At 36.1% G+C, this 10,174-nt stretch overlaps 1 protein-coding gene across 1 annotated transcript in view; it reads left to right on the forward strand.

The window, feature by feature from the left end:
• BRCA2 (BRCA2 DNA repair associated) overlaps nucleotides 1–9,906 on the forward strand; it is an 83,076-nt gene extending 73,170 nt beyond the window's left edge. The window contains exons 22-27 of the mRNA XM_016421873.2: nucleotides 1,909–2,110; nucleotides 3,170–3,333; nucleotides 3,422–3,560; nucleotides 4,607–4,851; nucleotides 6,187–6,327; nucleotides 8,427–9,906. Coding sequence (XP_016277359.2) covers nucleotides 1,909–2,110; nucleotides 3,170–3,333; nucleotides 3,422–3,560; nucleotides 4,607–4,851; nucleotides 6,187–6,327; nucleotides 8,427–8,837 — 1,302 coding nt within the window. The 3' untranslated portion in view covers nucleotides 8,838–9,906. The remainder of the gene's footprint in view (nucleotides 1–1,908; nucleotides 2,111–3,169; nucleotides 3,334–3,421; nucleotides 3,561–4,606; nucleotides 4,852–6,186; nucleotides 6,328–8,426) is intronic.
• The last annotated feature ends 268 nt before the right edge of the window (nucleotides 9,907–10,174 follow it).

Here is a 10,174-nt window from a genome sequence, read left to right on the forward strand (position 1 = left end):
TCTCAGCATAATCCTTAACGACTCCCTCCTCTTCATACTTCATAGCCAATCAGTTGCTAAAAAGCTCACTGTTCCTCCTGGTCAGACCATGAGTTGTGAAACAACTGAGGCTTTTCTCAATTGTGATCGGCTCATGGTCACACAGCTAGTGGTGGAACAGAGTTTGGAGCCCAGCTTCCTTTCTTGACTTGTCAATCAATGGTTCTTTCTTTCATTCATTGCCAAGTAAATTGGCAGTATTACTTCATTTGCCTATATTCAGTCTCCATAGGTTTTTTCTTTGTAAGAAATGAGCCCACCGTGGAAAGTGTGATGCTTCAAATGCTGAAAGAATAAATTCTGGCTTTGTTGAAAACAGTTTGCCTCTAGTCTTGGGAAGGTATTATTTTCACTAAATTAGCTATTACATGCTTCGCAGAAATATTTAAAATAATTTTAGCTGTTTTGATTTTAAAAACTTATCAAAAACATCTTGCCAGACTTCTCAAAATTTGCCTGTGTATTTTTCATGAAATTAAGAGACTAGAAAGAACCTTTGCTATGGTTCAGCATCTGCCTCCCACAGTTTTTGTGAGGATAAAATGAAATGTTTTTTAAGCATTTTTGCAAATTTTAAAGTATTATATAAATGCCAGCTTGTTACTAGTAGCAGTAGTGGTCTGTGGTATAATATTTGCTTCTTTGCAACTTCTAACCTTCACTTCTTGTAATATATTTTTCCATTTATATGTAAAAATAATTTTGAACATTTACTTTTTTTTTAATTTCAAGTTCTAAATTCTCTTCCTCCTATCCCCCCATTGAGAAGGTGAACAATTTGATATAGATTATACATGCAAGTCATGCAAAACAAATTTCCATATTTGTCATGAAACTCAAGAAAAAAGTTTTGTAAAAGGATACTTTGATTTGAACTTAGCAAATCGATGCTTTCTTTGGAGACAGCATTTTTCATCATAAATTGTTCAGAATTTTCTTGGGATCATTGTATTGCTACTTCTCCAATTGATAGGCATCCCTCAATTTCCAACTCTTTGCCACTACAAAAAGAACTGCTATAAATATTTTTGTACAAACAGGTCTTTTCCCATTTTTTATTATCTCTTGCTGCAATATATTTAAATCAGTGCTTGAAAACCTTTCATAATTTGTGGTTATGGTCAACATTTTTTAAAAATTAAGTTTATTTCTTTAATTAAATTAATTAGTTACATGGATCCATAGTTACATGGATCATGTTTTTTCTCATAAGTCTTAAGGTTGACATTTTGTCCTGTATTAGAGTAAGGTGCTGTTGGGATTCCCACAAGATTGTAATATAATTATAGTTCAGAAAAGCAATGTTAGGATAGAGTGAAAAAGGATCATAGTGCACTAAACCATACTTGAGAAGTTAATTTATTTATATAAGTTAATTTATTATTATTTACTATTATATAAGTTACTATTATATAAGACACTTCAGAGTTTTCTTATTTGACCTCTGAGGTTGCTAGCATAGCCCTACTTCACAAATAAGAAAATCATGACTCTGAGTGTTTGTGATTTACTTACAAATCACAGGTAAGTCTCACAGGCAGAATTCAAACCTAAACCATACAGATTGATCTTACCTGTACCAGGTTCCAAATTCGGAAGTTGCTTAAATGCTAAAAGACTATCACAATTTGTGGCTTCATAGAATATTAGTTTCCTAAGTAATTATATTGTTATTATTTCATGTAGTGACTTAACTTTAAGATTTACCCACTTTATAAAGAAGATGTACTTAATAATTTTAATCATATTTTCATCTCTAACCAACATCTTCTATGCTGGTTGAAAAAGACAGATTTTTAAAAATAAGAATATTTTCTTCAGTGACATTTAAAAAAGTGTATATAACACAAGCTTTCTTTGTGGTCATAGGGCTGTTTCAGCAAAGAGCAATTAAGAACTCTGAATCATCACAGGCAGATATTAAATGATAAAAAGCAAGAGCAACTCCAGGCAGAATTCAGAAAGGCCATAGCAGCTGCTGAACTTGAGGAACACGGATTGGCCAAAAGAGATGTAACTACAGTATGGAAGTTACGAGTTGTCAACTATAAGAAACACGAAAAAGATTCAGGTCTGTATTAAGAACATGCAAACGATTTAGTTGCTTTTTAAGTCCCTCAGAATTGTCCTGGATTATTGTGTTGCTGAGAAGAGCTAAGTCTTTCACTGTTGATCATTTCTCAATATTGCTGTTATTGTGTACAATGTTTTCTTGGTTTTGTCCTTTTGTGTAGGACTTTCCAGGTCTTTTTGAAATCATCCTATTCATCATTTCTTAAAGGACAATCTATGGTGCTTTTTAAGTACCAATGTATTCCATCACCGCCACAAACCACAGTTTGTTCAGCCATTCCTCAAACAATGGATATCCCCTCAATTTCCATTTTTTTGCCACCACAAAAAGAGCCACTATAAATATTTTTGTACAAGTAGTTCCTTTTCCCTTTTTTATTCTCTCTTTGGCATACAGACATAGTAATGGTAATATTGGATCAAAGGGTATGCATTATTTTATAGCCCTTTGGGCATAATTCCAAATTGCTCTCCAAAATGGTTGGATCAGTTCACAAGTCCACCAACAATGTATTAAGTGTCCTAATTTTGCCATATTTCCTCCAACATTTATCACTTTTTTATTGACATCTTTGAATCAGTCTGATAGGTGTGATTCCATGTGTAAGATTAAAATTACTATCCAATAACTCTAATATTACATTTAATAAGATTTATAAGATAAATTATTCACTTTACATCTTATAATACTCTGTCTCTTGGTTTAGTCATAAATTCCTCCCTTCTCCATAGATATGACAGGTAAACTATTCTGTGATCCCCTAATTTACTTATAGTATCTCCCTTTATGGCTAAATCATATACCCATTTTGACCCTATCTTGGTATAAGGTGTGAAATATTGGTCTATTCTCCTTTGTTAAAGTTAGTTCATTTTACATGTAAAACCCAATGGAATTGCTTGTCAGCTTCGGGGAGGTGGGGGGAAGGGAAGGGAAAGAACATGAATCATGTTGTAACCATGGAAAAACATTCATAATTAATTAAGTATGAAAAATTAAAAAATTTAAGTTCTTTTCACTTCATTCTTGACTTTAAAACTTTGTCTTTTAAAATAGTTATATTGAGCATCTGGCGTCCATTATCAGATATATATGCCCTGTTAAAGGAGGGAAATCGATACAGAATCTACAACCTGGCAACCTCACCATCCAAGAGCAAATCTGATAGAGCTCATATCCGATTAACAGCAACAAAGAAAACCCAGTATCAGCAGCTGCCGGTACAAAACTCTTAATTCTTACAATAGCAAGAACGTATACTTCTATGAAATGTCTGGTAGCTGAATGTCTAAGAACTGTTTTCTGTAGGTCTCTCATGAAGCTCTATCCCAAGTTTATCAGCCAAGGGAAGCAGTGCCACTCGACAAGCTCATGGAGCCATCCTTTCGGCCGCTTTGTGCTGAGGTAGATGTAGTAGGCGTTGTGATTTCGGTCACCAAAAAACCAGGTATTCCTTATGGCATTTGTATTAGTGTCTTCTGAATCTCTTCCCTGCTGGGTTGTGCTAGTAATTTTATATATATTTTAATCACTTAACTTGGTATTATTGTTAAATGTATTCGCTATCTCTGCCAAGACAAATATTTTCTTGTTTTTAAAAACATTTATTATTTACACAACAGGAACCCATTGAAACTCTACATTTCACTGATGGGCACTCAGTAATTTTCTTGATTTCTTCCCTTTGCTTACTTAGAGGATTGGAGAAAACTCTTAGTACATATTGCAGGCCTCAGTACTGTACCAAGCTGAGTAGCCTGAGAAGCTAATCTTAATAAGAAAAATAAACCTCTCCTACTTTTAAGATGGACAAAGTGCTCTGTGTCCATTGCCTTGGTTGATGTCTCATAATCCTTATCTTAAAGATAAAGCATTTGACTCTCAGAGACTGTCTCTGGCCTGTGATGTCATACTTCCCTTCCAAGTGGCAGAGAAGGAGGATTCAAATCCAGAGATCTCTGGACTGGCTGCAGATAGAGCGTTTCTACTATGCCAGGCTTCCTGTCATTAGAACGTTTAAGAATAATTTGGGGGGCAGCTAGGTGACTGCTGTGGTTAGTCAGTGGTTAGAGAGCCCGATCTAAGAACAGAAGGCCCTGGGTTCAAATGTGGCCTTAGACATTTCCTAGCTGTGTGATCCTGAGCAAGTCAGTTATGGCACATATAATAATAGGGACATATTAATAGCACCCACTTAAGGGCCAAGGATCAACTGAGATGTGCTTAGTTGCTTGCAAAGCTTAAAGTGGTATAAAATATTAGTCCATTAATACTATTACAGTTACAATGTCTCTGACCTTGATTGATGCAGAACTTGTAGTCACTTATTGGGGACAGATCATTAAGAGACTCCTGAAATTTGTCCAAACTAATTCACTTCAGGTTTTTTGTTGTTGTTTTGCCTTTGTAATGTGCCCAAACTTGCAGTTTTGAATTTGTCTCCTGCAAAACGAGTAAATATATTTATTCTTTCTTTTTAAAAAAATAATCCAGGTGTTGCACCATTGGTCTACTTGTCAGATGAATACTACAATTTATTAGCAGTAAAGTTTTGGATAGATCTTAATGAAGATGTTATTAAACTGCATACATTGATAGCTGCAAGCAACCTTCAATGGAAAACAGAGTCCAGAGCAGGAATTCCCATGTTATTTGCTGGAGAATTTTCTGTGTTTTCTGCCAGTCCAAAGCAAAGTCATTTTCAAGAGAGATTCAACAAGCTGAAAAATTCTGTTGAGGTAAAATTGTTTCTTAAAGCAGCAAAAATAGCAAGACACTAATTTTTGTGTGCGTGAACGTTAGATGTTCAGGTTCACTCAGACATAAAGTGGTGCTAAGGAAGAAGGTGGCCTTTACATTGCTTGACCCAGGTAAGGAAAAGCATAGGAAGGAAAACAAGAGATGCAAGCCAGTGAGAACTATAAGCTTAGTACCAGAAATTCAGAAGAACTCGGTAGCTAAAGAGCCATCTGGGGTTGAATTCAGTTCAGCCATCACAGTGGTGCCTAGTTAGCTATGAGTTGTCGAAGACTAAATATAAACTATGTTTATGATGTTTGAGATTCACCTCCAAGATTTTGTGCTGCTTATGTAAAGATTAAAATTTGGGGAAACTGAGGCAGGTAGAAAATTAGTTTCTCTCTGCAAGGAGCATTATATTTTTAGAGGTTTATTAAAAGTTAAGGATTAAAGAAAATTACAGAATAAGAAAGCACGTGTCTATGCCCAGAGAGGCCTAGACACAACCTCACCTACATTATGAAAAAAGAGCCGCGTCTGCTTGCAAGCGGAAACAGGAAAGAAAAGAGAGAGCCAAAACCCTTTCCAATCAGGTTAAATACCCCATCTTGATCTTGGCCCAGGGGAGAATTCAGTGATATTACAAAGCATTCTGGGGAAGTGGAGCAAGGACTTCTGGGGATTGAAGTCCTGGATTCAAATCTCCATTTTTACATTTGCCAAGACTCTGATATGTCATTCTCCATAGAATGGGGAAAGTATTCTCACTGGACCCTATAATAGTAAGAGTAGGAGCATATTTTGCTAAAATCTTTAAAAATCTGGCATTGTATGAACTGATAGCCAATGAAGAACCTACAGTTAATGGGCTAATAATGTAGTTTTGAAAAGACCAAATGACATGTTTGTTAATGAAATTTTTGTGCAAATCAAATTTTGAAAGGCATTAAGAGTGCCACCTATTTAAAGAATTATATGCCAAATTTTTTATATTATGTAAATGAAGGAAGGTAGGTCTCTACCATTTAGCTGAAGAAATAATAGGCAGATTTTTGTCTGGCTCTTTCCCTCCCGTACCTCTTTTGTTTGTGTGGAGAATCTGTCACACGTTGGCCTATGCTGGGGGCAGACCTTGTTAAGTGTTCAAACTCTAGTATGTTTTAGCACTGCCATTACTCTTTCTCGTGTTATCCTTTGATCCTAGTTACTAAACATACCATGAAACATAGATTGTGAAGAGGTTGGACTTAGATAGATCACTTCTAAGATTCTTCTCTAAATTTATAAATCTGTTTTTGTGGGTTTCTTTTTCACAATGTTTTTAAAATTTTTAGAATATTGACCTGTTTTGCGATGGTGCAGAAAAAAAACTTAGTCATCTGCTCGACACACATAATTCCAAACAACCTAATGCAGTCAGAGAATATAATTTAGATTCACCTTCTCCTCAAGCAAAACTTGGCCTGGGCCCTATGGTAAGTTGGTACGACTGTCAGAGCATGTGTAAAGTGAACATGTGATGTTTCATATATATGTCCACATTTATTGCAGTGTCATTTTAGGAGGAATTATCAATGCTAGTCATCAGGGAAAGAAAATTTGGAATTTGAGGTATTTTACTGGTTAGCATCACAGCCACGAAAACATGATGGAATCTGGTCTTGTAAAATGAGCCCCTAATCCCAGGGTTCAGCCTCCCAGTTCAGCATTTGCTCAGAGCCCCATATGTGCCAGGGATTCTGCGAGGTGCTGAGGACAGAAAGGCCGACAAAACAGTTCCTTCCCTTCAAGGACCTTCCATTTCATTGTGGAAATGGCATGTTACAATCTTGGAATCATTGAAATTATTTTTAATTCGATTACTATACTGTCTGGGCGGTGAAGTGCCAGGAGGGGGAGTGGACAGAGTGCCAGCCTCGAAGACAGTGAGGCCTCATTCAGATCTCGCCTAAAGTCATCAGTAGCCATTGAGCTGCTTCACCTCTCCCAGCCTGTTTCCTCATCTACAAAGTGGGGATAATAATAGTACCAAATGCACAAGACTCGTGGGAGGATTAAAGGCAAGCTATGCAAAGCTTTTTACAAGCTAGCTTTAAGATGATGTGGAGTGGAATGCTGAGCTCTTCTTACTTCTGGGATGATACCTGGGTGTCAGCAAGGCATTGGGCAGAATCTCTTAAAGTATTCTTTGTACTTTAACAAGATGAAGAGGTGCAAACAAGTCAGCCCATTTCAGTGGGCTTAGAAGTTTGTTAATTGGTTGACTTGCCATGCCCACAGAATGTTTTTGAATGGACTGATTTGGTGGGGGTGGAGGGCAGGTGTCTCCTGAGTGTCAGAGGTTCTTTTGAGCATATTACATTGGACGTGCTTGTCAAATTTGCAGATGAAATGAAACTAGAAGTGGGGTAGCTAATGTTTCACAGATTCCAAAGACTGACTGGGATGCAAAAATATTGTAACTAGAATCTTAAATTAGACGGCATGTGGTGACATTTAGTAGGTTTATGGACACAGTCCTTTTTTTTACATAAAAAATTCAACAGTGCAAAGATGGAGCAGTTGTAGTCAAAACGTCAAGTAAGGTGAAAAAGATCTAAAGATCTTATTTGACTTTGAGTTCATTATGAATCAGCCTTGTGACCCAAGAGCTGAAGATAATCATTACATCTTAGGTGACATTAATAGAAGTGGACTTTATTTTCAGCCCTTGCTAGGTCATGGTTTTTGCTTGGTTTTCAACCTGATTTTTGTTTTCCCCAAAAGTCAGGAGAGGAGAGTGGCGCTAGCATGGTGAAAGGATTCAAAAGTATCCTATTAAAGGACCTAGAGATATTCTTGAAGAAGTAAATGTTAATGAGGGAGAGGTGGGGTGGGGAGAAGAATAATTATGTTGAACTATTTGAAAGGTTGCTCTTTAGAAAAGAATCTATAGATAATTCTGCCTGGCTTCAATTGAAAAAATGAGAATTAAAAGGTAAAAGTTAGTAGCAGTAGATTTTTGAGTATATGGAAATTTCATAACAATGAAAGTGAGCTAAATTTTTAAAAAGCCTGCCTTGGGAAGTGGTAAGTTACTTATCACTAAAGGCCCTGAGATAGAGGTGAGAACTTGCTAAGGATGATATACAGTCAGTTTATGCTTGTTTGGACCCTCTTATTTTAGGTTCCTCCCAGCTCTGTTATTTTAAGGAATGGCTTTATCATCTTCATCTTTTTATTGAGTAGCATCCCTTACTGTATATACTATAATTTTATTTTGCAGTTTTACATTGCAATAGGTGTTTCTAAAATTAAAATTTAAGACAGTGTTATGGTTGTTTAAATATACCTGTCTTTATTATTTTTTGTTAGTCTATTGTCTTTATTTAAATTGTAAAATTTCACCTTTTTCCTCTCTTCCTTTGTCCTTTATTCTTCTGTTATTTTAAAACTCCTTTGGACTAAAATATTTCCCTCTGAAAGAGGAAAAATTGCTGTATATTTACTGTTATCAAATAATCTGACATGTAATTAAAGCATTTGTTTTATCTACTGTATATTCATTCTTTGATGGATTTTTGTCTTCCATTAGATATCCCCTTTTCATAGAGAACCAAATCATCACTGTTCTGAAGGGAATTCTGGTGCTACTATTAGCTCAGTCAAAATAAGCCCAACATCAGATTGTAGAGGAGACAGAAAAATGGATGACCCCAAAATCTGCAAGAAGAGAAGATCATTGGATTTCCTCAGTAGATTGCCTTTACCGCCACCGATTAGCCCAATCCGTACATTTGTTTCTCCAGCTGCACAGAAAGCATTTCAGCCACCACGGAGTTGTGGCAACAAATATAACGTTCCTGTAAAGAAAAACACATCAAACTCTCCTCAAATGACAATAAAAACATTAAGTGGAACAACTATGGCAGAAAATGATTTGATAGCAGATGAAGAACTAGCACTGATAAATACACAAGCCCTTTTGCCTAACTCATCTGAATAAAATTAAGTAAATAACTTGACTAATATAAATATTATTGATGGACCCACCAGCAGAAAATTCAGTGGTTCAAGAGAACACAGTTTAACTAAAAAAAAGACCATGTCCTAAAGAGTGATAGAATGGGGAAATATTTCTCAAATTGAAATGGAAGACTTAAGATTGCTGGTAAGACAAAAATAAAACTATAATTTTACCAGAAAAGCTTAAGGTGACAAAGACAAAAAGGGCAGGAAGTACATATAACATCCTTAACTTCAAATTCTATTTTGTAAAGATTTATACAATTTGTACATATCTTTTTGTCATTTGAACTATAACATGTAAAATAGGGAAAAAAACTTCTTGTTTTCAAGATCCTTTAAGTATTTGTAATGATGTATTTGTTTACTCAGTGGAGAAATAATTCTTTGCATTAAAATAATTGTATTTTTATCTATTTATGTTTTTCATAAATGAAGTAAATGTTCCATGCTTTTTATTTTACATAATGCTGTTGATTGAGACCTGTTAAATCAGTCTCTTTTTACATGTAACTCTTATTGGTATAAGTTCTCAATATTCATTTTGAGAAGCCTTCATTGCTTATCAATCGTATTTCTTTGGCACATGTATCCATTCTGCTTCAGAAGTGATTATGGTTGTTTTTAAACCATCTAGTTTCAGTTGTCGAATTTTGAAGCACGTTACAACAGGGTTTTCCTTACCAATAAGTATTTATTCGTCAGAACATTCTGACTGCAAAGATAATTGAAGTTTCATTGTAATAACAAGTTGATATTAGTTGCTTAAATTAAGAATCCAATATTTTTAATTTATTATTAAACCAGAAGTTTTACAAATGGTCCTGTGGATGGTATTCGAAGGATAAAGGTAGAAGCACAGTTTGTCGTTTCACTGAGGGATATAAATGTAGGGAATTGTGGACAGAGAGTCGGAGGCTGTAAACATGGCCACACAGTAAATAGGAGTGGACTCCAAGGTAAGAGGAGCCCGAAAGAAAAGACTTCTTGCAGAAAGTTGGATGTCGGTGGAATCCTGAAGGAAGTCAGTAGAAAAAGGAGTGTTCTAGGCATTTGAAAAGGCAGTAGCAAGGCCCTAATGGAACCAGGACGTTTGAGGGCAGAGCCCAGGAGGGTGGCCAACAGGAGTGTTGGGGGGGGGGAGGGGGAGGCATAGTAAAATGTAAGGGGAAGAGAGGGGCCCCTCGTGGAGGGCTTGGAAAAACCAAACAGGAATTTCCTATTGGATTTGGGGGGGCGCCCGGGAGGACGTTGTACCCCCATGGTGAGAGAAGGGTTCACACGGGAGGCTTTCAGAAGAGATGTCAGACACGGTGA

Source organism: Monodelphis domestica, chromosome 4 (genome assembly GCF_027887165.1).
Source record: "Monodelphis domestica isolate mMonDom1 chromosome 4, mMonDom1.pri, whole genome shotgun sequence".
Classification (NCBI taxonomy): Eukaryota; Metazoa; Chordata; class Mammalia; order Didelphimorphia; family Didelphidae; genus Monodelphis; species Monodelphis domestica.